At 51.9% G+C, this 13,685-nt stretch overlaps 1 protein-coding gene across 6 annotated transcripts in view; it reads left to right on the top strand.

Moving 5' to 3' along the window:
• The window catches only part of RNF144A (ring finger protein 144A), a 126,195-nt gene that overhangs the window by 93,554 nt on the left and 18,956 nt on the right, over positions 1-13,685 (top strand). For all 6 annotated transcript variants that reach the window (XM_030311702.1, XM_030311701.1, XM_032592726.1 and 3 more), the window contains 2 exons: positions 2,014-2,221; positions 8,392-8,539. In XM_030311702.1, coding sequence (XP_030167562.1) covers positions 2,014-2,221; positions 8,392-8,539 — 356 coding nt within the window. The remainder of the gene's footprint in view (positions 1-2,013; positions 2,222-8,391; positions 8,540-13,685) is intronic.

Here is a 13,685-nt window from a genome sequence, read left to right as displayed (position 1 = left end):
GGGCTCCCCTAACACACTCACGAGCACCCAAGGCAGAGAGCCGTGTAGAAACATGAGGACATGAATCAGGCCGGGCAGGGGGAGGGCCGAGGGGTCACCTGCCTAGCTTTAATTCCCCAGGGGGGACCTCCGTGGGGCCTTCGCTCCCTCCTCCTTTCTCCCATCCCATCAGCTTAGGCTGGCTCCGCACACATGTGCCTTGGAGGCACCACCTGGGATCTGACGGCCACAAACTTTCCTAAAAAAGCAAACCCTGAAACTCAACTGATGAGAAGAGCTGATTTTACTCATTCACTCACAATTAGGAACATCATAAAGATTTTTCATTACTCTAACAGAAATCGGTTAAAAAGCAGCACTTTTTCCTGGATTCCAGAGTTCCTTTGTATTAATAGGTTCTACTAAACCTTCCCCTAGACCTACCAATGTGATGGTTTCCTGCCCCCCGATTAACTCCTCCTTCAGAAAAACAGGTCAGGGGAGGACTTGCATTTGAGCAGGAGTGGGCCAGCCATGGCCAGCTGGCCAGAGGGGCCGGGCCCATGGCCTGGCGTTATAAATAAAGCTTTATTGGAACCCTCATTTACAGATCAACATGGCTGCTTCTGTGCCCCAGGAGCAGAGCTGAGTGCTTGGAGAGAGACCGCATGACCCTCAAAGACCAAAATACTCACTGTCTACTCCTCTGCAGAAAACGTTTGCCAGTTCCCAGAATAGAAGACAGTCTTCAGGGTTGTACCTGACGCAGCTTATTCCTAGAGGGCTGAATCCGGCTTCCCTGTTTCATTGGGGAACGTGGCACCGCCTACGTGTGTCCCGGGGCGGCCCGTGTAGGTGAAGTCTGGGCACACGTCCAGCCCCCCAGGCTGTGGTAGATCCCTAGTGCACACAGATCCCGTTTTCCACGCAGGTGAGCTTCACCCACCCTGGCCGTCGGTGGGTCACACGGCCAGGAAACTTGCAAGTGCCTTTCATTGCCTTCCAAGTTTCCCTGGCAAAATTCGGCGGTCTCGGGTTACTTCCCCAGAGCAACTGCTGGAAAGCTTAGAAACCAGTGGCCTACTTGAGGGCCTTTGAAAATAGTCTGTAATCCTTTGGCCCGCGATAGCTTTCTGGAAGAGACTTCGCATTCTGTGCGGTTTCCTGTCGGGTCCTGACTGCTGCCCGTCACTGAGGATTCAGTGTCACCCCAGACAAGCGCTGAATGAGACGAATGACCAGGCTTATGAGGCAGGGGCAGCTCGGGACTGATGATTCAAAGACTTGCCAGTTCTGCACCGGGACACGGAGGAGTGGGAACATCAGGGTATCCTGTTTGTCAAAACGCGCTTCCTCCCTAACTTCCCTTAGTGGGGCTTCTTAGCAGTTTGGGCTCCACTTGGATGGGAAACCCGGCCCTTTCACACAGTAGTTAGCCCCCGGTTAGACTGAAATCTGGGAAGGGCGGCAGCCTTGGGCAAACGGGCCGTTTGTGGAGAAGAATTTGGCCACGTTCCTTCCCTCCTCTCTCTCTGTCCCCCTTACTGGGCATCGTCCGAGCGCCTGCTGCGCGCCTCGCCGGAGGCGAGGTGGTGAGGCTGCAAGACTGAAGACACGGGCCTGACTGTAGAGAACTGCGTCCTGGGGAGGCAGACGAGGGGGCAGAAGGCCTGCCTGGACCGTGGCCTGTGGGCACTCGGAGAAAATCCTGCCCCGCCGTCGGGCAAGGCTTCCTGGATGCAACGCAGGCAGGGGCATCCCGGGTACCACCCGGGTTCAGACAGCAGCATCTCTAAAGGACTCTGAGTGTGTTTTGTGTGGGGCGGGGGGGTCATAGGCAGTGTCTGGAGGGGAGGAGAAAGAACCAGATGGGCACCCGATCACGAAGGGCGTAGAATGTCAGACGACGTGGTCCGGACGTTCCCACCCCGTTACAGACCCGCAGCCCTGCGCTGACGAGATCCCTCAGTCCGAACATACCATGAGATCCTTCGTGTGCGGACTCTGACGTGGCTGTTTTTGTCCTTGCGCTAGAGGTGCTGCTGGACCCCTGTCGGACCTGGTGCCCAACTTCCACCTGCCAGGCCGTGTGCCAGCTCCAGGACATGGGGCTGCAGACACCCCAGCTGGTGCGGTGCAAGGCCTGTGACGTGGAATTCTGCTCTGCCTGCAAAGCCAGCTGGCATCCCGGCCAGGGCTGCCCGGAGACCATGCCCATCACTTTCCTTCCCGGAGAGACCAGGTACATCCCTCACGGGCGGCCGTGGAAGGCACGGGCTGGGGCTGGGGGCTGGGGGGAGGGAAGAACACGACTCCCGAAATGTGTCTCCGGAAGATCCGACCGCCATCTGGATCCGTCTCTTCCTCTTCAGCCTCATTTACAATTTTTTAACGTTTATTTATTATTGAGAAAGACAGAGCGTGGGTAGGGGAGGGGCAGCGAGAGAGGGAGACACAGAATCGGAAGCAGGCTCCAGGCTCCGAGCTGTCAGCGTAGAGCCCGACGCGGGGCTCGAGCCCACAAACCGAGAGATCACGACCTGAACTGAAGGCAGATGCCCAACCGACTGAGCCACCCAGGCGCCCCGTTCTTCAGCCTCATTTAAACCCAGGATGGTTGGTTGGTTGATTTTTTTGTTGTTGTTGTTTATTTATTTTGAGAGAGAGAGAGAGAGAGAGAGAGAGCGCGCGCGCGCAAGTGGGGGAGGGGTAAAGAGACAAGGAGAGGGAGAGAGAATCCCAAGCAGGTTCCATGCTGTCAGCTCAGAGCCGGATGTGGGCTGGAACTCACGGACCATGAGATCATGACCCGAGCTGAAATCAAGAGTTAGATGCTTGACTGAGCCACCCAGGCGCCCCGGCTGACTATTTTTGAGAACCGATTACATGTCGGGTAGCGAGCAAAGCAGTGGCTCTGTAAAGTTTGTAGGAGACAAACCGCACTCTGCCTCTCCAGAAAGACAGACGCGTGACAAACGCCTGTCACTGCGGGCTTTATGACCCGTGATACCTGAAGTTTTTCCGACACTCCGTTGTCAGGAACGGGATCAGGAACGGGGGCAGGAACGGGAACCGGAGTGGGTGGGCCGTGGTTGTAAGTACCAGACGCATCCCCAAAAAGAGGTTCCCAGGTGCCCGAGACCAAGAGGTTACGTCTGCCTGGCAGAGGGGGCGGTCGGAAAGACGTGGGGCGGCAGGACTGCGTCTAGGCCCTTCCGCCCTCTGGCCGGACCCTCCGCCGGACCACCAGGTGGGCCCTGTGGCATCAGTGTGTGTGCCTTGAAGTTAAGGAGGCTGAATCACAAGACATTGGTAATATTCAGCTATTTTGGGCCTGCAAGGTCTGTGGCACAGATGGCTTACCGAGACAACGTGGGCCCTGTGCCTGCTGAGGCTGCGTTCTTGACGGAGGGACTCCCACCATCCACCCGAACGTGTGGTCACCAGCTGCTCCCCGTTTTCTTCTCCCTGTTCTGCTGCCCCGCCCCCGCTCCTCGAAGCTCCACCTGCACAAAGAACCTACTGTTTCTTGTCCCTCGGGCACAGCCCTCCTCTCCCGAGTCTGCACGTTTGCGCCTGTGTCTGGACGCCCCTTCGCCACCCTCCTCCTTTACCTGGAGTCGACTCGCCACCCTGGAAGGCACGGCTCAGGTCCGTCCTTTGTCAGGCTGCCCAGCCCCCAGGGCGGGGCTGGTGACCCCACCCTCTGTGCCCCCACTGGAGATTGGCCTGCCTGGATTACGAGGCCAGCCAGACTGTGCCCTGGGGCATCCGTTTACGTGGCCGATTCCTCCACGAGGCTGAGCTCCTGACATCACAGCCTGTGTTGGTTTGAACTCTCGTCGCCGCAGATCTTGGCATATACAGCAGGCACTCAAATGCTCGAATGAGTCACTTACCTCGTATTTTAGGTTCTTAATGTTTCGTAACTTTGCAAGAAGAAACACACTTCTGTGTGGTCAGAGGGCACATCGCTGGGAGAGCTGGGTGTCCAGGGTGGGGACCAGGTAAGGAGGAGGCGGGTGGGCAACCCGGTTACCTGTTTAAAAGAAAACACCCAGGGCACCTGGGTAGATCGGTTAAGCATCCAATTCTTGACTTCAGCTCAGGTCATGATCTCAAGGTTTCTGGGATGGAGCCCGCGTCAGGCTTGGGATTCTGTCTCTCTGTTTCTCTCTCTCAAAATAAATAATTTTTTTAAAAAATTAGAGAGAGAGAGAGAGAGAGAAACTCAGTAAGTGAGTGGGTTTCTACATTCTGTTAAGAAGGAAAATCGGGAGTGAGAAAGAGTTGATGCCCCATCCTGGGTGGGGTGGAGGAGGGACCCAGCCGTGATGTTTCTTAAGCGTAGAACCTTCAGATTGAAGCTAGTGAGTGTTGGGAGGCTGATGACTTAGTATTTCTTCACCTGTGATGTTCTGGTCTCTTCAGGTCATTGGAGAGGGCGACAGCCATTGCACCCTGTACACGTGTATTAAATCATCACATTGTACACCTCGCAAAGAACAAAAACAAACAAAAGTGAAAAATATCACATTTTGCATAGTAAAAAAAAAAAATGGCACAGGGAAATTTAGATCCAAATTCACCAGTCTCATTTTGCGGAAACGTAAACATCAAAAGATGTCACGTAAAAAATCTGAATTTCTGGCTCGCGGAGCCACACTGAGCCATCCTGCATCCCCAATTCCTGGCAGTCGCCGGAGCCCAGAAGCAGCCAGCTCTTTAGAAGGGGGTTTGTGCTGTCTTTAGCCTGCGAAGTCCTGACCACACCCTCTTGCTCGCTGGTCCTGGGGCTGATGGCAGGTGGCGTTTGTAACTGAGGTACATTCAGCTGTTTTCATTGCGGTAGGGTTGTTTCCCCCATTCCCTTCACCGCTTGACTGGTGTCAGCGGCTGTGTTGGCCCGTCTACCCCTTAAAGACATCAGAACATGCGTGGGTGCCTGGATGGCTTAGTCGGGTAAGCGTCCGACTCTAGACTCTAGACTTCAGCTCAGGTCGTGATCTTGATGGGGTTCTTGAGTGAACGGCTAAGAAAGAATTCTTGAGATGTCTTTGGTGCAAAAAGGTGAGGGGACAGGACCGTGGACAGACAGAGCTGCACCGGGGTTGTGAGGAGTGACTGATTATATACTTTGAGGTTGGGGTGAGGGATGGCGTAAGTCTCTAAGGAATTTGAAAGCAAGGCTTTCAGGACCTTGGAGTAGCTGCTGTTAAGATAAGGTTACTTTTAGTCTTTAGTAAAACAAAAACATTAAGGAAGTGAGGCAGCCATGAGTTCCTTGACCTGATTCAAGGAACCTGCATGTTTCAGCTCTATCTGTGGGCTGTGAGTTGTAAGGAGATTTAATCTAAGCTACATTTCTCTTGCCTTTGTTTTTCTCCTCAATCTCAAGGCTCGAGGGCTCGAGCCCCTCATCGGGCTCTATGCTGGGGGCATGGAGCCTGCTTGGGATTCTCTCTCCCTCTCTCTGCCCCTCCCCAGCTTTATCTGTCTCTCTCTCAAATAAATAAACTTAAAAAAAATAAACGCATAAAGACATCAGAACGTGCAGATCATGAGGAAGCTGTCGAGGGCTCCTATCTGCCTTCATAACTTTGAATTTCTAGTGAGAGTTGTCATTAGTAGTAATTTGAAATATAATTCAAATGCCAAAATATGTTTGAAAACCATTGTCCGTACCGTGTAAATTTCTATACATGCCACAACACACCAGAGCTTACATATTTTAACTGTTTCCATTTTTTTTTTTTTTTTAGTTTATTTTTATTTATTTTGAGAGACAGAGAGAGAGACTGAGCTTGAGCAGGGGAGGGGCAGAGAGAGAGAATCCCAAGCAGGCTCCATACTGTCAGCACAGAGACCAACTTGGGGCTCGATCCCCAGACCTGTGAGATCATGACTTGAGCCGAAACCAAGAGTCAGTGGCTCAACTGACCGAGCCACCCAGGCGCCTCTATCTTTTTTTTTTTTTTTTAATGTTTATTTATTTGGAGAGCGAGCGAGCGGGAGAGGGGAAGGGCAGAGAGGGAGAGAGAGAATCCCAAGCAGTTTCTGTGTTGTCAGCACAGAGCCCAGTGCAGTGTGGGCTCGATCTCATGAACTGTGAGATCATGACCTGAGCCGAAATCAAGAGCTGGACGCACAACTGACCGAGCCCCCCCACCCCCAGCACCCCTAACTGTTTCCATTTTAAAAAGTCTCCCTGAGAGAGGGTCTTCACTCTCCACTGATGTTACGCCCCCTCCCCGTTCATGAATCACGTGAGAAGATTGGTTTTCATGACGTGAAGGTCACTGCCGGCTTTCAAACTGAAACAGTGTTATCTAAGCTGATAGCCGGCCTCAGTCACGGATCTGGTGACTTTTTGGCTCTCTGCAGAAACCAGATTCATGTTCAGGAGCGGCCGGCTCGCGTTGTGTCCGGTCCTGCCGGAGGCTCCCACAGGGTTACCTGCCCGCGCCTGTGACCGTGACCGCCCTGGTTCATTCTAAGTCACGTGTGCAACCAGCCTGCGGGGCGTTTTGCCTTCCCTTTAGAGAAGAGTTTGAGCCACAGACAGTGTCATCTTTCGGTGACAGCATGACAGGCACTGCCACCTACTGCGGGCCTTGCTACCCCTGTGCCGGGTTCCGTGTGAATGTACTACACGCACGGAGACCCTTTTGAGCTTCACAACAGCCTCCAATGGGGAGGCACCAGCCTCGTTTCTAGTGGCGGAAGGGGGACACTAACACTGGTGATACCCGAGTGGCAGGGCCGGGACTCACGCGTCTTTAGACCCGGGGCTCCTCACCGACAGCCTGCCTCCTCCCAGCATGTCCTCCCTGGTCACCTGCTAGTGAACAGAACAGAACCGCATTCAGCTGGAGCCCAGGCCTCACGGACGAGGAGCCTCCACTGATCATCAGATTAGCTCTACTGAAGTCAAACCGTTTTTGATCGTTGCATTTACTGTGATGCCTGTGGAAGATCCGCCAGCCAGAACGCACCCAAAATGCCAGAATTTGCCCACTCTCAGTGAACGTATGCTCACGAACGCATGGGGTTCTGGAAGGGTTGCTCGGTCCCAGGGGCAGATCATTTTTCCCCTGGCGGTGTTGGTCTGATGTAGCGGGTTCAGCTAATACGGCAAACGTGTTGCCATGACCCGTGATAACTTCTTGTAGCAGTTAACCATTTATTCTTCCAGATGTTTCCATGCATATTTCTTTAGCCTTCCCTTTCAATTTAATAGCGTGGGATGGACCGTCACAGTGACGCATCTCTGTCATGTCTTTATTAGCATAGAATCGTTGCTGTCATGTATCGGTCACTTCACCCATGCTCGGTGCTACGCTGGGCTCCTGCCACGCGTCACTGTCTAGCATGCACACGCTGGGAGGGCTGAGGCCTGGAGCGGCTCTTACACAGCTTGTGACCCCAGAGAGCTTGTCTGCAGAGAGCCAGCACGTGACCCCAGGCCTGCAGCCCCTCAGGCTAACCACCTGACTCCCCAGCCCCTCAGGACAACCAGACTTGCCAGGAAAGCGATTCTGTCAAGACAGGCCCAGTAGATCTAATTAAACGATTGAGCATGTATCTGTAACTGTTTTTTCTGATAATAGCAAAGTGTATAAAAATTGTCATCGATCCTTTGGAAATTATACAGATACATGAATAAGGAACATACAATTTGACCATAATCCCATTACACAGATACCGTCATTATAGGCCTTTGCCATAGTTTCTCTCTTTTTTTTTTATAATTTTATGTATTTATTTTTAATGTTTTATTTTATTTGAGAGAGAGCGAGTGGGGGAGAGAAAGTTTTTTTTTTAAGTTTTAATGTTTATTTATTTTTGAGAGCAAGAGAGAGCAAGCGGGGGAGGGACAGAGAGAGAGGGAGACACAGAATCCAAGGCAGGTTCGAGGCTCCGAGCTGTCAGCACAGAGCCCGACGCGGGGCTCGAACCCACGAACCGTGAGATCAGGACCTAAGCCGAAGTCGGACGCCCAACCGACTGAGCCACCCAGGCGCCCTGCCATAATTTCTTTTGTTTGTCTACACATATCTAAACGTGAATTCCTCCTGACACTGCTTTTTCCTCCCCCCTGAACCCAACTGGCTGACCCACAGTTTCTTTGGTGATTGTTTTTTGGAGGGTTAGCTTCATCGGTTTCACTCTGTAACATCTGATAAGAAGGGGGGGATGGGCATCGTAGGGAGCACCTGTTGGGATGAGCACTGGATGTTGTATGGGAACCAATTTGACAATAAATTTCATATTAAAACAAAATAAAAAGAGAAGGGGCCTCGTCCCCTCTGGCTGAGCTAGAGCTTGCAGCCCGGCCCTGCCCACGCCTCTCCCCTCCCCTCCCCTTCCCGGGCCCCGCTGAGCGGATCACTGACAGACTCTCTCCCGCAGCTCTGCTTTCAAACTGGAGGAGGACGACGCGCCCATCAAGCGGTGCCCCAAGTGCAAGGTGTACATCGAGCGGGACGAAGGGTGTGCGCAGATGATGTGTAAGAACTGCAAGCACGCCTTCTGCTGGTACTGCCTCGAGTCTCTGGACGTGAGTAGAGCCTCTGGGTGCGAAACCCACCTGCTGCCCTGAGGAGCTTAGAGAGTGTGCCCGGGGGAAGCCGAAAGAACATTATCAGATGTTTTTCTGTGCTTCTGAAAATATTAATTCCCCCAGTGCAGTGGTGCCAGAAGATGGCAATTCGTGCAGAGGTTCCAGAAGCAAAAGGGCGGCTCAGCCTTGGATTGAGCCTGGGCAGGTGGGGGGCGGGGTCTCAAGGTCTTTGGTTTTGTCTGCGGGGACCATCTGGGCTCAGTCTGCTGTAACTGAACACCAGAGAGTGGGCGCTGGAACAACAGGCATTGATTCTGGAGTCCGGTAGCCCAAGGTTAGGGTGCCAGCAGATGCGGTTCCTGGCTCTTGACCTCCCTCGGTGCCCAGAGAGGCAAGAGAGCCCTCCTCCTGGTTTATGGACGGCCGCCTCCTCACTGTGTCCTCACGTAGCAGAGAGACAGATTGGTGTCTCCTCGTTGAATAAGGGCACTGACCCCATCCTGGGGCACCCACCCGTCTCGTGACCTCATCTGAACCTGATCACCTCCCAAAGGTGCCACCTTCGGACACCATCACATGGGGGATTCAGGCTTCAATGTATGAATTTGAGGGGGAGGGGAGGATGCAAACACGCAGGCCAAAGCAGGAGTGTTAGTGGAATAGGAAGGGTAAACAGAGGCAGGGCACTGGGGAACATGTTGGCAGTGGCACAGTTCAGTGACCTTCTGTCACCCACAGGGCAGAAAAACATACACTCTGTGCCATCTGGCAGAATGGAAGTTTCTAGCCTCATATGGCCACCTTCTCCCAAGTGTGCCCTGTGCTGAATGTGTCCCAAGCACTCTGTACCCCAGTAGCTCTGCATGTGCTAAGTCCCCACCGAGAGCACACAACCCTCCCCTCTCGAAGCACCTGGTTTTCTCTGGAGCTTCAAGGCCAGATGCAAAGGATACTGATTTCAGTTCGATGTTCTTCTTCAACCATATGAGGAGACTGGGCATCTTGCCAAAGTGATGACATTCTGACTTTAGTTTTACAAGAGTTTATTTGTACATAGGTTTTTATTTATTTTTTTAAAAATTTTATTTATTTTGAGAGAGAGGGCGTGTGCAGAGGGGCAGAGATAGGGAGACCGAAAGAGAGAGAATCCTAAGCAGGCTCTACACTGTCAGCTCAGAGCCCGACTCAGGGTGTGAAATCATGAACCACAAGATCAGGACCTGAGCCGAAACCAAGAGTTGGCCACTCAACCCACTGAGCCACCCAGGTGCCCCTGTACATAGGTTTTTAAAACTATAATTAAGGGGCGCCTGGGTGGCTCAGTCGGTTGAGCGTCTGCCTTCAGCTCAGGTCATGGTCTCACACTCCATGAGTTCAAGCCCCGCGTCGGGCTCTGTGCTGACAGCTCAGAGTCTGGAGCCTGCTTCGGATTCTGTGTCTCCCTCTCTCTCTGCCCCTCCCCTGCTCATGCTCTGTCTCTCTCTGTCTCAAAAATAAATAAAACATTAAAAAAATTAAAAAAAAAAACTATCATTAAGTACCAGAAATGATCATCTGTTAAAATCATTACGATCAGTGACAGTCCAAGCAAATCAAGTCCCGTGTCCTGTGTGTTTGTGTATGTATGTCCTGGACAGCAAGGATGACTGTGTGCAACTCTTCTAAAACTAGTGAAAGAGAGGAGGGGTTGTCACACACCCCTGCTTTCCATCGCTAGGAGTTCATTTGCCCACAGCCTGCCCCTGCTACCCTCACTCTGATATCACTCTGCTGGTCTGGGTGAGTGTCCCTCTCAGGGGCTACATCAGAGTGGTCAGTGACCTTGAAAGTTTGCCTGTCGTCCTCAGGACGGGCCTACAGATTGTCAGGAATATACGTGCATATTTGAGATGGAATCTTAAAGAAGGTAACAGATCTGTAACCTAAGGGCCATCTTTAAAAATATTAGATTGCTTCTTTTGTGTTGTTTTTTGGAAAAGGCTTCTGTTCCTTTATTAACTTTCAGTTATGAAATGTACAGCAGAACCGTGTGTAGCTGAACAAATCTCAGTGAGTCATCACCTGTTTTCTATCCTGGAGGCTTCCTTTTCTCATCCTAGGCAAGTTTCATAAATCGGTTTGGCAAGGTTAATCTTCTTTAGTGTAGATCCAAACAAGTTGTTCTATGACCTTGCGTGGTGGGGAGAGATGTTAGAAGGATGTCTCAAGCGCTGCAAAGTCCTTGGGGCCTTAAAGTTCTTACAAATGTATGTATATAAAATTATATGTGGCCTTTCTCTACGTTATGTCTATAATTTTGCATTTTTACCATAATCCAATTTGGGGGGAAATCTGATTTTTAAATTCTGATGTTATCATCTAGTGTCTGGTCTGCAATTTGCGACTCCTTACAACTTTTCCTACAGGGGAAAGGAAGGGAAATGCCAGTTGTGTTACATGTTAGCAAATCTCCTGGGAGACTTTTCTGGGGACGGATTGAAAAGGAGCTGACAACAGGTTTAGTTTCGGTTGGGGTGGGGAGGGGAGATCACTGTGCTGCCTTGATGAAGTTACAAGAAAGGGAATGGTCTCCGTTGAACACAAAGCTGTTGGCTCTGCTCTGGTCCCTGGAGAAACACCCCGTCTGTCTGTCTTTCTGTCTGTCTGACTCCGTTCTGAGGCCCGGGTTCCCCCACCCTGTGCAGAAGGCCTGGACCCTCCTGGCTCTGCCTGAACTGATGACAGAGGAACGTCTCTGCCCTTTTCCACCTTGAAAGTCATCATCCTCCTGGCCAAGTGCTTCCTGTTAGTCTCTGTAAAGGAAGAGCTGCTGAAAAATGACCCTGTGGCTTAGAAAGCAGATTCTCAAGGAAAGCGAGTCTGCCCTGGGGCCATTTATCAGGGACAATAACCATGATTTAAGACGGGTGCATGAGCACATGGCTGGAAGCCAGGAGTACTTCTAAGACAGGAGTGCACTTTACTGGTCTTTCTCATCTCGGGAACTTCTCCACCTGAGACAGCCTCTTGCACATGTACACGTCGAGGAGTTATAAATCACATCAGGCTGCTTCCTTCCATTGTGGGCCTTATTCTCCTCTCTGCACCTGGCCCGGACCCTCACTGGTGTGCACGTTGTGCTCCCCCTGCTCCCCGCCATCGCCACACAGTTGAAAGGGACACATGTACTCTCTTCCTTTTATTTTTTGGGAGGATAGTTTTTAATGAAGTAATTGTTACATGGCCCACCCTGTGCAATTTGTTCTACAAACCCATTTTATTTAAAATTTTTTTTTAACATTCATTCATTTTTGAAAGACAGAGACAGAGCACAAACGGGGGAGAGCTAGAGAGAGAGGGAGACAGAATCAGAAGCAGGCTCCAGGCTCCGAGCTTTGAGCACAGAGCCCGACATGGGGCTCGAACTCAAACTGTGAGATCATGACCTGAGCCAACGTTGGCCGCTTAACCAACTGAGCCACCCAGCCTCCCCAAACTCATTTGATTTACTACACGCATTCTGTCTGTGGGAGTTGGAATTAGTTTGCGAGCAGAATTTGTTCTGGAAACATGCTTGTAATCCAAAGCATTTGTATATCAGAGTGAATTTCAAGAACCATTGGCTCAGTTGTGATCACGTGACGTTCGGCATCGCGTAGGTCTCCTATTGGAAGACATCTCTGGTTTATCAAGTTAAAGTTTATTAGAAACGTGTGCTCGTCTTCGTGGGATGCTCCCAGAACAAGTTACTTGCAATCCAAGGTTTTATTGTACTTCCTTTTCTCAAGGGGAATCCGGGAAGATTTAATGGTTTCTACTCTTTGATCTTTCAGTCTCTAAAAGACAACAGTTTGGGGGGAGAACCCACTGGTGCAAGCCCGAATTTGACACAAAAGGCCTGGGGGGGGGATTTACTTTTATCCTTGAATCTCTCCATGATTGCAGCGATTGCAGCTTTCTGCTCACGCGCCATTGTTTCTGTTTCCAGCCAGGGGCTCAATGAAACTTCCCTGAACGACAGTAAGGGAAATGTTGGCCTCCCACAAAAATACACCTGGATTCCTGGCAGGGCCTGGGGTGGGGGTGGGGGGTTCTGCCCCAGGGCTTCGCCAGGAAGCTTAACATCACAATGAAATCAAGTGTGTTTTGTAAAAGCATCTTCGAGTGCTTTCGTCAGGTGTAAGAAAGGACCTATTTGAACAAGCTTTTCATTCTGTTCCGGAAGCTGGCCCCCAGTGTCCAGGCTCCACTGGACTCCTCTGAGCAGAGGCTGGGGTGGAGGCTGTCTCCAGGAGGCTGGCGGAGTCCATGATCTTGAGGAGCCAGTGATCGCCCTGCCCACCCCACCCCACCTCCCCGCTTTTTTTTTTTTTTGTATTTCAGAAAACAAATTCAAAAGCTGTTCAGGAGCCTCCGGTTCAAGGCCTTATGATAGTCTATCCGGGAAAATGAGACATAGCAATGAAACATTAATTTCAGTGTATGAGTAAGTTAATATCAGGATGAAGGAGGGCGTAATTCAGAGTTCAAGGAAGCGAGGGGGGTTCGCGGTGGACAGACGCCGTCAGGAGTAGCTTCACAGCAGATGAAGCACCGGCTGGAAGAAGCTTTGTGTCCACGTGTACCTAGGCTTCCTTCCACAGTCGCGGGGACCGGTAGAGGCCCTGAGGCAGGAGCCGCAGGCTGGGACGGCAACTCCCGCAGAAGCTTCTTGCTGCTGCCCCAGAAAAGCCAGGGTCTGCTGATGTGGGTGTACATTCTGGCACTGCGAGGGTGGCCCGTGAAAGCCCCGGATCTTCTGCCAGCGTCGTTCTCAGGATGAGCCGAGGGCCGGGGGACGGCGGCCGCCCAGTCCGGTTCCGACAGAGCTGGGTTTAAGGGCCGGGCACACGGCTGATGTCCGGCTCCACGGGGCTCGCGGAAGAGTGACTTCCGGGCCTCTCCGAGACCCGGGGCCCCGTGCTCATTCATCCCTTTCTCAGGGGGAGGCCGGCTGCTTACACCCCCAGTTAAATGAGCACGCGGCCCTGGGCCCCTCCTCTGCACTGTTTACTGGGCTGTTGTTTCTCGTGTTCAACGGGAGAGAAACGGCATTTCCTGCTGGAGTTGGGGGAGCGGAGGGTTTTGTGTGCAAAGCCCCTCCCTGCTCACTTGGTGCGGGCTC

The sequence above is a fragment of the Lynx canadensis genome, chromosome A3 (genome assembly GCF_007474595.2).
Source record: "Lynx canadensis isolate LIC74 chromosome A3, mLynCan4.pri.v2, whole genome shotgun sequence".
Classification (NCBI taxonomy): domain Eukaryota; kingdom Metazoa; phylum Chordata; class Mammalia; order Carnivora; family Felidae; genus Lynx; species Lynx canadensis.
This window is presented reverse-complemented; position numbering and strand designations above follow the sequence as displayed.